This window comes from Planococcus citri, chromosome 4 (genome assembly GCF_950023065.1).
Source record: "Planococcus citri chromosome 4, ihPlaCitr1.1, whole genome shotgun sequence".
NCBI classification, from domain to species: domain Eukaryota; kingdom Metazoa; phylum Arthropoda; class Insecta; order Hemiptera; family Pseudococcidae; genus Planococcus; species Planococcus citri.
The window spans coordinates 4,080,763-4,097,394 of NC_088680.1; the positions used below are offsets into that span (position 1 = coordinate 4,080,763).

General features: G+C 36.4%; 1 protein-coding gene across 2 annotated transcripts in view; it reads left to right on the plus strand.

Annotated features, from left to right (window-relative positions):
• LOC135842269 (frequenin-1) overlaps nucleotides 1–16,632 on the plus strand; it is a 295,329-nt gene that overhangs the window by 181,195 nt on the left and 97,502 nt on the right. For both annotated transcript variants that reach the window (XM_065359643.1, XM_065359642.1), the window contains one exon: nucleotides 2,448–2,472. In XM_065359643.1, the coding sequence (XP_065215715.1) occupies nucleotides 2,448–2,472 (25 nt within the window). The remainder of the gene's footprint in view (nucleotides 1–2,447; nucleotides 2,473–16,632) is intronic.

The following is a 16,632-nucleotide window of genomic DNA, read 5'->3' on the forward strand; positions in this document are numbered from 1 at the left end:
TGGTGAATCATTCACGAACGAATTGATTAATTACAGTTAAATCATTCGCGAACGAATTTAATAATTTTTGGTGAATCATTGGCGAACGAATTTAATAATTTTCAATGAATCATTCGCCAACGAATTTAATAATTTTCAATGAATCATTCGCGAACGAATTGAATAATTTTTTGCGAATCATTTACGAACAAATTGATTAATTGCAGATGAATCATTCGCGAACGAATTAAATAATTTTTTGTGAATCATTCACGAACGAATTGATTAATTGCAGATGAATCATTCGCGAACGAATTTTATAATTTTTAGTGAATCATTCGCGAACGAATTGAATAATTTTCAGTGATTCATTCGCGAACGAATTGAATAATTTTTGGTGAATTATTCACGAACGAATTGATTAATTGCAGATAAATCATTCGCAAATGAATTTAATAATTTTTGGTGAATCATTCGCGAACGAATTGAATAATTTTTTGTGAATCATCCACGAACCAATTTATTAATTGCAGATGAATCATTCGCGAACGAATTTAATAATTTTTAGTGAATCATTCGCGAACGAATTGAATAATTTTTTGTGAATCATTCGCGAACGAATTTATTGATTTTTAGTGAATCATTCGCGAACGAATTGAATAATTTTTGGCGAATCGTTCACTAACGAATTGATCAATTGCAGATGAATCATTCGCGAACGAATTTATTAATTTTTAGTGAATCATTCGCGAACGAATTTAATAATTTTCAGCGAATCATTCGCAAACGAATCGATTCATTTAATTCATTTTTGGCGAATTATTGACGAACGAACTAATTGAATAATTTTTAGTGAATCATTCGCGAACGGATTGAATAATTTTTGATGAAATTATCGTGACTCTCGGTATTTAATTTTCTTTATTAAGTACGAATTCTTTTCAAATCTTTCTAAATTTTTAGATCGGATTCCTGCTAATTTTTTTTTGTTCGTCTCGATGCTCTTGAAATGTTTCAACAATTTTCAATGAGATCTCAAGTATTTTAAACAATTGATTTTCTCGTTTAATTTCAATATATGTACTTTGATGGGTTACAAATGTATGTACGATATGTATTTCTTCTCCGAAAGCTACCAAAAATCAACCAAAATCAATGTTGCAATTTTTCAAGAATGCTCAAAAATGTTACAGAAATTGTTAATTACTTCCTGATAAATTGTTGCGCTCATTTCGATAAATATTTTTGAAAACTTCAAAAAATCAAGATTCCATTTTGGGCTAAAAGTTCTTCATAAATAATCAAAAAACATTTTCGTCGAAACATTTGAATTTTTTTTGAGAAATTTTAACCAATTTTGATCAATTGCCTTACACATTTTCCAAAAATCCCAAAAACTTTAACTTGGGCGGAGAAAACTCTTCAAGAAATACTAAAAAAAATTCTAGTCAAAATATTCGAATTTTTCGTGAAATTTCAACTAATTTTGATTGGTTGCTTGGCACATTTTAAAAAACTTCCGAAAATAAGGACCTCAGTTTGGGTTCAAAATTCTTCAGAAATGCTCAAAAAACATTTTAGTCGAAATATTTGAATTTTTCGTGAAATTTTAACTCATTTTGAATGGTCGTATTACCCATTTCTATAAACTCGCAAAAATCATGAACTCAGTGTTTGGGTTCAAAATTCTTCAGAAATGCTCAAAAAAACTTTTTATTCGAAATATTCGAATTTTTTGTGCATGAAATTTTGACTCATTTTGATCGGTTGTATAAGCTTAAACGATTTTTAAAAACTTCCGAAAATGATACCCCAAGTTAGGATTCAAAATTCTTAAAAAATGCTCAACGAAGAATTTTTGTCGAAATATTCGAGTTTCTCGTGAAATTTTCCCTAAAATAAGACCTAATTTACGGCTTGGAATTTTTCAAAAATGGACAAAAACCGTTGATTGTGCCCCAATTTCATTCTTAAGATTCTTCAAAAATGTTCAAAAAACGTTTTTATTGAAATGTTTTAATTTTTGGCGGTATTTTAACACATTTCGATAGACCGTGTGGCACTTTTTCAAAAATCTCCATCATAATCTGATTGAAAAAAATGCGAGCCTTTCAACATCACTAATCCCCACCTAATTAACAAAAAAATAGTAAAAATAAAAGGAACCCCAAACCTCACATGAAACCCTTCCTTTTATTATCTATCCAAAGTATTCCCTTACGAAGTTCAAGGTCATTGTCTCAGAATTATACGTCTCACAACCCTTCTCTTAACGACGTCATCATCGTTAGACAAACGATGACGTGAAAACTCGTAAATAATAAATTACACATAGAATTTATAATATAAGGTGTACTTTTACTTTATGTTCAGCTATACTTACTACATATATAGGTACCTATATTCACTATACAGTTGGTAATTTATGTAACATGAACTTATTATTATTATGTTAACGCTGCTCTCAGTTTCGGAGAAGGAAATCCGTCAGTGGTAAGTAGTTAAACGATGATTAGTTAATACCTTTAGGTATACCTTCTATATGCATATAATACGCGTTAATTAGCGTCGTGAATGTATTATTATACACCCAAGTGCCGCGTAATACCGCCTCGCCTCGCCTCCTGCTGCGCAAGTTAAACTTTACCTCCTCTTCGACGAGTAGCTTACGAGTACTAAGTATAATACGCTTTCGTGGGGTGTGAACTGTGAAATATCACTATACACAAAGTCAAGTAGTAAACTTTTATATCGTTGCTAAACTTTACTAAAGCATCGATTGCCGAAAGGCGTTTTATAATATTAGCAGCTGCTTATGGGTTCCTTTAATACGTATAGTAAACTAACCAAGCATAAGTATACCGATCCCGACGTACTTACTCGTAAAATGTTAGTTGCCCGTGGCGGATAATTTTTTAAATTAATTTACTCCTTTATGATGTTCAGCCATAATGCGAGCACGCAGGATTATATACTTACTCGTAGTTTGAGATGGTTACGATGATGATGCTGGAATTCTTCATGAAATATTCAGCAGTGGAATATCTGCCTTTTTGTGGGCTGGTTGCTGAATGGACTTGGGATGTATTTTCCATCTTGGATCAAGAGCTGAATGTGGATTAAAGGGTGTACCTTATTTTGAAAAGTTGAAGTTTTCCACCTCCCACCCCTCCCCCCAAAGTTGTTTCCTCAAATTCTTTTTTTTTCATTTTCCTTCTTGCTGCAAGAAAAATGGTGCCAATAGCCCCCCCCCCCCATTGAAAAGAATGCAAAAAAAGCAAAAAATCAATTTATCAAAATTATTTGTTTCTGCGTCAGAATTTTTCTAAATAATCACCCCTTCAAGAAAAACCTTTCTCCAGCCCTTCAAATCATATTGAACCCCGAGTAAGGAGAAAAATGGAAAAAATTAGAATAAATCAAGGGGGGGAGGTTGAAAATATATCATTTCCACATTAGAATTTTTCTGCATAACCCTCCCTTTCCAAAAAATAAACTTCGTTCGGCCTCTCCTAAATGATGTTAGATCTCTTGTATGCTGCTCCCAAATTTGGAAAAAATAAAAATAAATTGAAAATTGATGCCTGTAGAAATTTTTTGAAATTTTTAAATGGGCTGAATCTTTTAAATAAGCACATTTTCAAAAAAAATCCCTCCCTTGGTCTTTCAAACGATGTTGGTACCCTTGTATAAAACCTCCAAAGTTGAAAAATATCAGAAAAAAAAATGTAAAATTGATGTCTGCAGGTACAATTAATAATTTGAAAATTTTTCATCTCTGCGCGGAATACGTCTTCTGAATGTGCCTTTTTCAATCTTTTTTTTGGGGGGGGGGGGGGTTGTAGCGAGTAGGATTGCATCCAACTTGTTTCCTTACGAGACAAGTTGAACTTCGCGCTCTACAAAGTTCGTGCGCGCGCAGCTAGGTCCATTAGGACCGAGATGTGGCTAGAGCTGAGAACGTTGAGCTACGTAAATCAATGTATTGTTAGCTGCAGCTGAGATATGTTCCACATTTAGTTGAATATTCGTGCTGAGGTTTTTATATGTTGGTGTATTTCTTGTGGTCGGATGTGCATTGATGTATAAATTAATAGCCTTTAATGAACTTAGACCGTTATTTTGTCATTTTGTGTTGATCTCTTTATTTTTATATTTGTGAACTTTATTAGCTGAATTATAACTCTTTGCCACGGTAATTGTGTTATAATTTACTAGTTTCTTTTGGCTTATGCTACTTTCTGCAGTCGTAACCCACTGACAGCCAGTGTTACATACATGCTTTTATTCATAAAACAAGTGCTAGACTTTCTTTAATTAGAATCAAAGGTATCTCTGTTTTATACAGGGTGAATGCTAATTCTCGAAAGTCGTAAGTCCAATGAAATTATTTTTTGAAACGTTTGAGAAGGGCCAAGTTCCACTTTCTTATCATTGTGGTAGGGGGGGGGGCAAATCGAAAACATTAAATGTTGCTTTTCCGATGACGATGGGCCAAATCCAAGAATTGAAATTTTTAAAAAAATGAATATGAAAATATTAGTTTTTTTTTAAATGAAATATTCCCTAAAACTTTATTTTTAAACGTAGAAATTTCTAGCAATTTTGGTGAAAAAAAAAACAAAAATTTTAGGCGTTTTTGATCAGAAAACGAGTCAATTCCCTGTATTTTTTTTTGAAATTTTGGCAAACAAAATTAGGATTTTTAGGCTTACAAGAAAAAAAATGTATCTTTGAAATTTTAGCCACAAAGTCAACTTTTTGGCAAATTTGACTTGGAAAAAACCGCTTTTTCAGACTTTGTTTGATAATTTTGACCGAAAACGGGTCCTTTTTTTTGCAATTTTTACAAAAAACTGGCAGGTATTTTTCTTAATATTCTGATAAAGAAGATGAAAACCTGATTTTTAGACAATATTTAGTAAAAAAAAAATTAAAAGATTTTTTGCAACTAAGAAAATGAACTTTTTTTGCAATTTTTTCATGCTAAAATCAGATTTTTCTGGCGACAAAAAAACAGGACTTTCTGGAAATTTTGACCAGAAAAAAGTTTCTTTTTGCATTTTTGGATAAAAACTAGATTTTTTGATAATTTTGATAGAATATGTTTTTTTTTGTTGAAAATTTTGACAATTAATGGGTTCTTTTTATACGTATTGTTTATAAAAGTAGAGCTTTTTGTAATTTTAACAAAAAAATGTGAGATTTGTTTGCTATTTTAGCGAATAAAAAGCAAGACTTTTAGATAAATTGTGACAAGAAAAAAACACGTCTTTTTGAAATTTTGACAAAAAATGAGTCTTTTTTAAAAGTTGTTAGTATTTTGATAAAAACTTGCTTTTTTTGCAATTTGACAGATTTTTGAAAGTGAAATGCAAAATTTTTTGGAAGTTTTTCCCTAAAAGAAAGAATTTTCTTCAATTTTAGCAGAAAACGAGACGTGTTTGACAATTTTGATGTATAGATATAGAAAAGAAGCTTTTTGGAAAACTTGACAAAAAATGAGTAAAAAAATATGTTTTTTCCAATTTTGGCGAGGTTAAAATTTTTTAGATATTTATTGGTAAAAAATTGTTTCTTTTTTGGTAATTTTTACAAATAAAATCAGATTTTTAACGGCAAAAAAGCAAGACTTTTTGGAAATATTTTGAATCAGAACCGTTTTTTGACACTTTTGACAATAAATAGGTGCTTTTCTATAGTATGTTTTGCATAAAATCAGAACTTTTTGCAATTTGAGCCAAAAAGATGAGAGTTTGTTGCAATTTTTGCAAATAAAAAGCAAGACTTTCAGGCAAATTGTGACACGAGAAAAATACGTCTTCTTGAAGTATGACCAAAAAATGAATCTTATAATAGATAACATTTTCCCCTATTTAGGTAAAAAAAAAGTTTAATAGATCTTGGCAGGCTACATTTTTTTAGAAATTTTGCCAAAAACTGTTTTTTGGGGGGAGGGGGGAGGGGGGAGTGCAATTTTGACTGAAAAATCTGATTTTTTGACGACACGAAAAAGCAAGGCTTTCCGGAATTCATGACTAATGAGAGATGAAGAGATCTCACCCCCTCCCCCTCCCCCTCTTCTCCATATATTTCCCCAACCAAGTCCGATTTCCGATACCTACCGTTTTAAATAGGTGCGTAAGATCTTCCAAGAACAAATTCATTTCTTAGGTAATTTTGAACAACGTAAAAACAGAAAATGGCGAAAACGTTTTCATAATACAGCTCCTGGTAATCGAGCACTTATACTAATTTACCACACCCTTTTTATGTTTTTTGTTTAATTACTCAACGCAGAAATGTTGAAATTAAAACATTCGCAAGACAAAGTCCCCTTAGGTTGTTTTGTCGAGTAAAATTGCATTGTTTAAATTGAAATAAGACATCGACATGAAAACTATCCCACTCGAGGATCTCTTTGTCGCGCAGATATTAATATAGAGAGAGAAAGCAGATGATAATGAGTTGCGAGAGGAGATGTAAAGGGGGGATGAAGAAAAGGGACTAATCATACGACGACTACTACCTACCTATCTTTTTTATCAACTGTTGAAAAGCGACTAAAACAGAAGTAGGGTGGAAAAAAGAACTAGGTAACGCTTTGCAAAGAGGAACTATATACGAGTACAACAATAACATCTACAACATTTAGTTAGAAAGATGCGAGGAGGTAAAAGGAGTAGAGAGAAGATGATGAGAACAAGAAGGGTATCCGAATACATTGAACATGGTTGTCGCAGCGGCGTTTTACCAGAGTTAGTTATTCGGTGCGCAAAAATACGTCGTCGTTCGCCTGTAAAAGAACTGAACGGGTGACACGCGATACACGGTAAATGGTATTCGCCACCGTGCACCGCGCCGAGTAGAGAGAAACGACTCGACTGTGACTGTATTTTATCTTTTGCCGCTTAATTATATAGCCCGTAAGTAAAGTTCGTCATTTTAAATAAGTATAGATAATTCGAGCGTCGACGATGCGGCAGCCAAAGCGTGTTTTAACTCTTTGTCATTATCTACGTATTTCGTTCGTTCCTTGTGCCTTTCTCTCTCACTCTCTCTCTTTCGCGCGAACCAACAAATTAGTCTCAAAGTGCAAAAGATACCAGATATATTGTATTTCAGTCGTGGCTAACTCTGTTCTGCTACATCGCACTGTTTATCGTATCTCTTGCCCCTCTTGCCTTTCCACAACTGAACACAGTGGCAAAGCTACAGCTGTGAAATTAATTTAAAATTATGAAAATTACCCAAAAACTAGTGAAAATTTACTAAAAATGCAAGAAAAAAATTGAATTGCTTTCAAAAATGACCAAGTAGTGAATACACAGCACTAAATAATGAGAGCATGGGTAGTGCAGAATGGCCAAGAATGAGTAGTATGAGGAGAAGTGCCAAGAAATAGAACTGGAGAAAAGGCACAACTGTAGAGAAATGCATACCAAAGTGAAGCAGATGATGGCCGCCCACAAGAAAAGGAGAAGTGGAATAGCATATATGCGAAGAAAAGATGGAAAGTATTGTGCTAACAATCAAGAAACAGAAGAGGTCTGGATCCACTACATACATACAAGAATTTATTGTATATGGAAATAATACACGGGGACCGGCAAATTGCACGTATGAAATTGCGCGTAAGAAAATTGCACGTATACAATTGAACGTGTGTGATAATTGCACGCATGTGAAAATAGAACGTCTGCAAATTTAACGTCTGAAAATGATTTAATAATGTGAGATTTTCACCAACCCAAAATACAGTTTCGAGACGTTCTGAGCAGTTCTGGAGCCTCCAGCGGAGTTTTGAATATTGAAATTTTCGCAAAATGTTACTCAAAGAAGGTGGAAAGCTAAAATTTACTACAACATGCTGAGTCAATTGGAGACGGTTTCAAGGCGTTCTGGAACTGGAACCTCTGGTTGTATTTTGGAAATTTCAAATTTTCACAAAGTTCCATAAAAACCGCCCAAATTAACTTTTGAACATTTGAAATACGGCTACCGGCTCCTGAACAGGTTGAAACCGCCTGAAATCGACCGCATGTGTTAAATTTACGGTATTACTTGAATTTTTTTCATTTTTTCTGGAATTTATGAGCAGATGAAAAATTTACTCTTGATATCTGACAACTCCCTAAAATGGTCGAAAGGGTGCTCAATGTGCACTGACCAAAATTATAGGGGCTGAACTTCATTTTAAGCCTTTTCAGAACAATACAGATAGTTGAACGTAATAATTGAACGCTGTAAACGTTCTATTTTCACATGCGTGCAATTATCACACACGTTCAATTGTATACGTGCAATTTCGCACGTACAATTTTTCACGTGCAATTTGAAACGTTCAATTTTCACCAACCCATAATACACATCCGGCTCAAATGGAAGTTTCATCCATGGAGGAGGCACCACAAATTGAAATGTGGAAGCTGAGGAACACAGTGAAGAGAGCCAGAAACCACAAAGGAGTGGGGGAAAATCTCATACCAGTAGACTTGATTAAACATCTAACACCACAGTGTGAAAAAGAGCTTTTGAAGATACATACAAGGGGTGTTTCATAAGTGATAGCCACGCTCTGTGGCTCAGCTCCTCTGAAAGCTACAGAAACGAATGACCGCTCGTTGGATTCAGCAAGATTTTCTGAGTTGGAATACAAAATTTTGGGTCGCTAGGTACATTTTTGTGTGTTTTGCATTCATTTGAAACGGAAAGTCCTTTGATGTGTCTGTCCATGTGTCCAAATTTGGTAAACGACATGCAGTCATCCATTTTCACATTGAGGAAAAAATTTTGAGGAAGAAAAATCAGCAATCAATTGAAAAATGTTGATGGAGAGCGTGCCACGCCATTTTGAAATATTAAAGCCAGTATAGAATGTTTTAAAGCAGGAAGAGAGTGAATACTCGACGAAAATCAAGCCAAAAAGCTGAGCCCATTGTAAGCTCTATTTCATGGCCTTGTGGCTTGGTTTTCGTCGAGTATTTGCTCTCTTCCCGCTTTAAATCATTCTACACTGGCTCTAACTGTTCAAAATGGCATGGCACACTTTTTTTTCAGCTCACCATAGTAACGCACCTTGTATTATTTTCAATCGTTAACTATGGATCATCGCCACTCTTCTCATTTACAACTTAACTTTAACAACATAAATATAACAATCTTCTTTATAACTTAAAACTAAAAGGTAACTTCTCTGTCTGGTGGTTGGCAGCTTGGTTTCCTCTTCGTCCACTCTGCTGCCGGCATCCTCTTCGCTGGTATTTAGTATTGGACTTGTCCAGTGGTGTTGTCACATTCGGTGTTCGTGCAAGCTTCGCTATAGCCACACTCTGTGGCTCAGCTCGTATGAATGCTATAGAAACAAACGACCGCTTGTTGGATTCAGCAAGATTTTTTGAGTTGAAATACAAAATTTTGGGTCGCTAGGTGCATTTTTGTGTGTCTGGCATTCATTTTCATAGGAGATGAGCCACAGAGCGTGGCTATGACTTATGAAACACCCCTCGTACTTGATAAATGAAATACACGATGAAGGTATGCTGCCTAAGGACTGCAAAGCGGTAAATTTTGTACCAATACCAAAAAAGAATAACTCGCAAAAATGCTCTCAATATAGAACCATCGCATTGATGAGCCACATACTGAAGCTACATACTATTCACCATAATAAATGCCAGAATAGAAAAGAAGATAGATGAAAATCTAAGAAAAACATAATATGGCTTTGTAGCGAAATAAAGGGACAAGAGACGCAATCACCCTGCTGAAAGTGATCATCCAAAGAGCACTGAAATGAAATATGGAAATCATAGCTTGCTTTGTGGATTATGAGAAAGCGTTTGATCATGTCAACTATGAGAGGATGTTGGAGATCCTGAAAAAAATACAATATTGATGACAAAGACCTGCAAATAATCGAGAACCTATACTGGGGGCAGAGTGCAAACATCAAGATTGGAACAAGAGAGGTGTGGGGCTAGGATGGCCCCACGAGCGAAGTGGAAATCAAACAAATGGGATTCAAGATCAACAGCAAGAGAATAAATGAAACAAGTTATGCAGACAACAAAGTGATACTTGCTGGGACAGAAGTGCAGATGCAGAAGATGATTGACCAATTCAACAGTGCTGGATTTGGGCCGAGCGCAAAGCATGAAATTGATGCTCCAATTTTTGTACATGAAGCAAGGGGAGACCGTTTGAAATTTTACATTTTTTCTTATAGAAGCATTTTAATTTTTTCAATTAATTTTTAAAACATGTAAAAGGTATTCCACGGTAAGATAGGCGAAATGGCCCTGTTCCCAGATTTGGAAAATTATGATGGATTATTGTTGGGTAGCTCCAATGAAAATTTTTGAGCGGAATTCCCGCCCCCCAACCCACCCCCCCTTGGTCTGTATAGCCAAAAAACGCGTTTTTAACGAGAAAAATTCTGTATCCATGAGTTGTGGGGAGAAAATTTTGGTACCGCGTGGAATGTGTAGGAGAAGCATGGGTCTTTTAACACGATTTTTTTCAAAATTTTTTACCATAGTGGTGGGTGGGGGTGAAATTGACAAAAGAAAACTTTGAACCGCCACAGCTCCGGAGTATATGGGTAATCTAAAAAACTGTTTTCGCCAAAATGTGTCTTTTTACTAGTACTTTCTTACTACCAATCCATAAAATCGAAATTCTGCCTGAAAAATGGTCATATTTGCAAAAAACCCTGGAAAATACGCGTTTTTCGCGTTTTTTTGCAAAATAATGTGGAATATGCGAAAAATACATGGGACAAAAATGTTTAGCGTCAAATTTTACCCCTAGAAAATGTGTTCACAAGGTTGTCAAAACGCTCATCTACTGAGCTACCCGCCCGCACACGCCGCCTCTTTGCAGCAAAGTCAAGAGATGAGGTATTATGGCACCTGCCCTAGGGTGGTCCTTATTTTCGAAGTTGGAATTTTTTTGCTCTCATCCCCCAAAGTTGTTCCATTTGATGAAAAAATGAATCCTACGAAGTTTCAGCCCCCTATGTAAAAAAAGTGGTGCCAGAATGCCCCCCCCCCCATTTTTCAAAAAATTGAAAAATGGAAAATGATGCAATTTTTTTAAATTTTTGATTGTTTTCAATCTATTGCACCCCAATATTCCCCCTTTGAACCAAAACAGCCCCCAGAAATTTTTTACCCCCTCCCCTGGATACAGAATTTTTCTTGTCAAAAACGCGTTTTTTGTCTATACAGACCAAGGGGGTGGGTTGGGGGGCGGAATTCCGCTCAAAAATTTTCATTGGAGGTACCCAACAATAATCCATCATAATTTTCCAAATCTGGGAACAGGGCCATTTCGCCTATCCTACCGTGACCCTTTCAAACAAATTTTGCCTTGAAATTATTTTTCTTCGTTAAAAATTTTAAGTGGTCTCCCGCTTGAGTCTCACTTGCCTTATCACCATGCTCAGCCCGAATTAAAATACAGAATGAAAATAAACGCAGGCAAGACCAAGGTTATGACTTATGAGATTTACAAAAGGAGATGGTAAAGAGGTCAAAATCAACATTGGGACTCAGGACATTGAAAATGTAAACCAATTCAGATACCTTGGAGCCCTGATTGACAACGATGGTAGAGATCATAAAGAAATTGAATCACGGATTGGAATGGCAAATGATATGGAGCAATTTCGTTTGATTTATTTTTAATCTGAGAAACATGGAAAAAATTTTTGAGCTAAATCGAAGAACTCAAACCCTTCAACGCCAGGGCACTATCAACGCTGCTTCGTTGAGACTTTTCAGCACTTTTAATGGCTTCGTATTTTTGGTACCTATGTTTAGAATGTTTTTTTGAAAAATTGTTGAAAAATCGCGTCAACTCAAATTGTTGATTTTCATTTTTCGATACTGTGGTTACTAATTTTGAGGTTTGCGAAAATCAGGCTGAAAATACCCAGAGCTAATTTTATTTGTATGTAACCCAAACGAGTGTATGTACGAGTATTTTGTATTCTCTTGACATATTTTTATCCACATCGTTCGTTTGATGAAGCTAACGTTGAATCGTATTATTTCTGAAAATAGAATTAGCGTACCTACTGATGCGATTGTTCGATCAAAAAAAAAAAAAAAAAAGAAATTAGATCGCTTATGAAGATTGTTAAACTCATTAAAAACGAATAATACTTGAAACGTTTGACGTAAATAGTGTGAAGATTTGACGTCGAAGGGCGCACTAATCGTATAAGTACGAGTACGCACGATCAATTACGAGTGTACCTACATATACCTACGTGTACGATAAATATCCGTACCTCCTATCTAAACTATCATACTTGACTGCTCATCGGTCTTGACACATTTTTTTCTGAATGAGAATAGGTATTCATTTTTTGCTTTTATTTTTAAATTTTGAGGTGAATTGAAAATTATTCTTTCTTTTAGCTATACTCGTATAAAGCAGTTTGTGAAAAAAAACGGATATGATTTTTGAAAGTTTGTCTTTCCTTATTTTTGAGCCCATTCTCTCCGATTTGAACGAAAACAAGATAGGTCGAACGAACCTGTCCTAAAACCCCTGTAATCAAAACTTGAGAATTTGAAGTTCATTTTCGGATTTTTTGACGAGTTATTGAAAATTTTAAAAATTTAAAGGAGCTGTTTTAAGGCTGATTTTTAAAATTTTTCGTGAAACATATTTTTTTTTTTTTGCAAAATGAACGAATGTGAATAATTTTTTCAATTCAATTTCCAAGCATCGAAAACTATTAGCAATAGGCTATTCTGAAATCTTCAGCGATTTTTTTTAATTTTCAAAAATTCTATCTGGCTACACTGCGGTCACAAAGCCCTGTGTTTTGCTAAAGTTGTCGAAGTCTCGCTGTCTTTCTGTCAAAAGTGGTAAAAAATCTCTTCTTTTGTAAAACTTACCGAAAATCCTCTTTTTTGCTAAAACTTAGTTGGAAAGAATTGCCTTTTTGCGAAGAATTCCAAAAAGTCTGAACTGTCCCCCCCCCCCAAAAATTACCCAAAAATATTGCTTTTTTGTTAGAAATTACGAAAAAGTCTCGCTTTTTTACTAAACAGTTGGAACGAAGTCTTACTCGTCGCATGCCTAAGAAATTTTAATTTTCCCAAAAATTACCCAAAAGCTTCGTGTTTTTTTGAAACCAAAATTACGTAAAAAGCTGGTTGCTTGCAAAAAGTCTCACTTTTTCCACACTTTTTTCGACCAATAATTGCTAAAAAGTCCTGCTTTTTGGTAAAATTGTCAAAATTTTGCATTTTGCAAAAATCGGACAAAAACTCTCATTTTCTAGAAAAATAATTGCTAAAAAATTTCAATTCCAAAAAGTTTCCCTTTTTCCCAAAAATTACCCAAAAGTTTGGTTCTCTTGTGAAAAATTGACAAAAAAGATCTTCCTTTTGCTAAAATTGTCCAAGTCTTGCTTTTTCAGTAACCAACTTTTGAAATTCGAAAATTATTTGCAAATTCAACAGTTGGTTGCTAAAGTTGTAAAAAAAGATGCGCAATTCGTTCAAAATTGCGAATTTTACCCTTGTTTTTTCAAATTTTTTGTCATAAGGGTTCGAGAAATACAGATAAAAACTTTTTCAGATCACAAGTTTTCTTTTGCCCTCGCTTCGTTTGGGCCACTTAGTTTTTTTTTTTCAAATTCTCTGAAAAATGATTGTTCAAAAACAACGAAATAGTTTTACAAAATCTTGAGCAAAGAAAGAAATGAAAATTTTGCTGGTTATTGCACCGAATTTTTTAATTTAAAAAAGTAGTCCAAAAATAATTACAAAGATGTCTTGACTCTGGATTCCAATGAAGTGTACGAATCTTGTTAGCTTCGGAGTCTGTTCGGAGTCTGTTCGGAGTCTGTTCGGAGTCTGTTTGGAGTCTGTTTGGAGTCTGTTCGGAGTCTGTTCGGAGTCTGTTCGGAGTCTGTTCGGAGTCTGTTCGGAGTCTGTTCAGAGTCTGTCTGTTCAGAGTCTGTCTGTTCAGAGTCTGTTCGGAGTCTGTTCGGAGTCTGTTCGGAGTCTGTTCGGACTCCATTCAGACTCCGTTCGGAGTCTGTTCGGAGTCTGTTCGGAGTCTGTTCGGAGTCCATTCAGACTCCGTTCAGAGTCTGTTCGGAGTCCATTCAGACTCCGTTCAGAGTCTGTTCAGAGTCTGTTCGGAGTCTGTTCAGAGTCTGTTCAGAGTCTGTTCAGAGTCTGTTCAGAGTCTGTTCGGAGTCCATTCAGACTCCGTTCAGAGTCTGTTCGGAGTCTGTTCAGAGTCCGTTCAGAGTCTGTTCAGACTCTGTTCAGAGTCTGTTCGGAGTCTGTTTGGACTCCATTCAGACTGCGTTCAGAGTCTGTTCGGAGTCTGTTCAGAGTCTTTTCAGAGTCTGTTCAGACTCCGTTCAGAGTCTGTTCGGAGTCTGTTCGGAGTCTGTTCGGAGTCCATTCAGAGTCTGTTCAGAGTCCATTCAGACTCCGTTCAGAGTCCGTTCAGAGTCCGTTCAGAGTCTGTTCGGAGTCTGTTTGGACTCCATTCAGACTGCGTTCAGAGTCTGTTCGGAGTCTGTTCAGAGTCTGTTCAGAGTCTGTTCGGGGTCTGTTCAGAGTCTGTTCAGAGTCTGTTCAGGCTCCGTTCAGAGTCTGTTCGGAGTCTGTTCAGAGTCCGTTCAGAGTCTGTTCAGACTCCGTTCAGAGTCTGTTCGGAGTCTGTTCGGACTCCATTCAGACTCCGTTCAGAGTCTGTTCGGAGTCTGTTCGGACTCCATTCAGACTCCGTTCAGAGTCTGTTCGGAGTCCATTCAGACTCCGTTCAGGGTCTGTTCGGAGTCTGTTCGGTGTTCAGGCTCCGTTCAGAGTCTGTTCAGACTCCGTTCAGAGTCTGTTCGGAGTCCATTCAGACTCCGTTCAGAGTCTGTTCGGAGTCCATTCAGACTCCGTTCAGAGTCTGTTCAGAGTCTGTTCAGAGTCTGTTCAGAGTCTGTTCAGAGTTTTTTCGGAGTCTGTTCAGAGTCTGTTCGGAGTCCATTCAGACTCCGTTCAGAGTCTGTTCAGAGTCTGTTCGGAGTCTGTTCAGAGTCTGTTCAGAGTCTGTTCAGAGTCCATTCAGAGTCTGTTCGGAGTCCATTCAGACTCCGTTCAGAGTCCGTTCAGAGTCTGTTCAGACTCCGTTCAGAGTCTGTTCGGAGTCTGTTCGGACTCCATTCAGACTCCGTTCGGAGTCTGTTCGGAGTCTGTTCAGAGTCTGTTCGGAGTTTGTTCAGAGTCTGTTCAGAGTCTGTTCAGAGTCTGTTCGGAGTCTGTTCGGAGTCTGTTCGGAGTCTGTTCGGACTCCATTCAGACTCCGTTCAGAGTCTGTTCGGAGTCTGTTCGGAGTCTGTTCAGAGTCTGTTCGGAGTCTGTTCGGAGTCTGTTCGGAGTCTGTTCAGAGCTGTTCAGAGTCTGTTCAGAGTCTGTTCAGAGTCTGTTCAGAGTCTGTTCAGAGTCTGTTCAGAGTCTGTTCAGAGTCTGTTCGGAGTCCTTTCAGACTCCGTTCAGAGTCCGTTCAGAGTCCGTTCAGAGTCTGTTCAGACTCCGTTCAGAGTCTGTTCGGAGTCTGTTCGGACTCCATTCAGACTCCGTTCAGAGTATGTTCGGGTGAATTTTTTTTTGACATTTCTCTCGTTCTTTTAAATTAATATAACGATGAAATGGGCTGGGAGGGGCAAGGAGAAGAGGGTGGATTTTAAAATCTTATGTGCCTATTCATCAAAAAAGTCTGGGGACACCTTGAAGACGTAATTTTTTTGAAGGGGGAGGGGTTTGGATCACCGTACTTTGTAAAATAAAAAATTGGGGGGGGGGTCGACTATTTGTAGATTTGACGATATTAACGCGGTACAAAATTCCATTTTGGGAGCATGAAAAAGGCACGAAATAAGCAGGAATTTAGCTTTCTGAATTTTTGTAGACATCCCTGCCATTTTTCTCTTCAAAAGATCCCCCTCACTCTCTCGTTTGTTAACTCGATTGAAAACTACCTCTAAAAAGTATCAAATTAGGTGACATATTTTTATCGAAATCTCCGAAAATTTAAACAAACCGCGCTAGTAAAACAATTCGGAAACTTGTTCACTGGGTATGTGGAATTTTTATCACGAAAATATATGTATGCGGGTCATATTTTTCTATGCAAATCGAGCCAATGGCATTGAAATTTTTCTTTATTGTTTTTAGTATTTTTCTTTGTTTCGTGTATGTATAATAAAAACCTCGATACTATACGAGTACGAGGCGCGATGGAAAGTGGTAACCCTAACTAAACGAAACACAGGGAATTGAAAATGAAAATAAAAAAGAAAAACAACACTTATTTACCGCGGCTATATACGTATAGAAATGAAAAAAAACCCTCGTAAAGTCGGTACCTAACCTAACCATGCTACCCATACCGTACTTGAATAGGTAGGTACTTTTTATATGAAAGCGTAAGGAGAGAAAAAAAAGCTGCAGAATATTTACATACTACACTACATACATAGGCACAAGTAGCTACCTACTATACCTACTGTACATTTGTAAAAAGAACGAACGAGGTGCTCGAAGGGGGCGGGGGGAGGCATTTGTTGGGCTCGAGAGAGTTGACGTGTGTGTGTGAGGCAAAAGAGGGTTGTTGAATAAT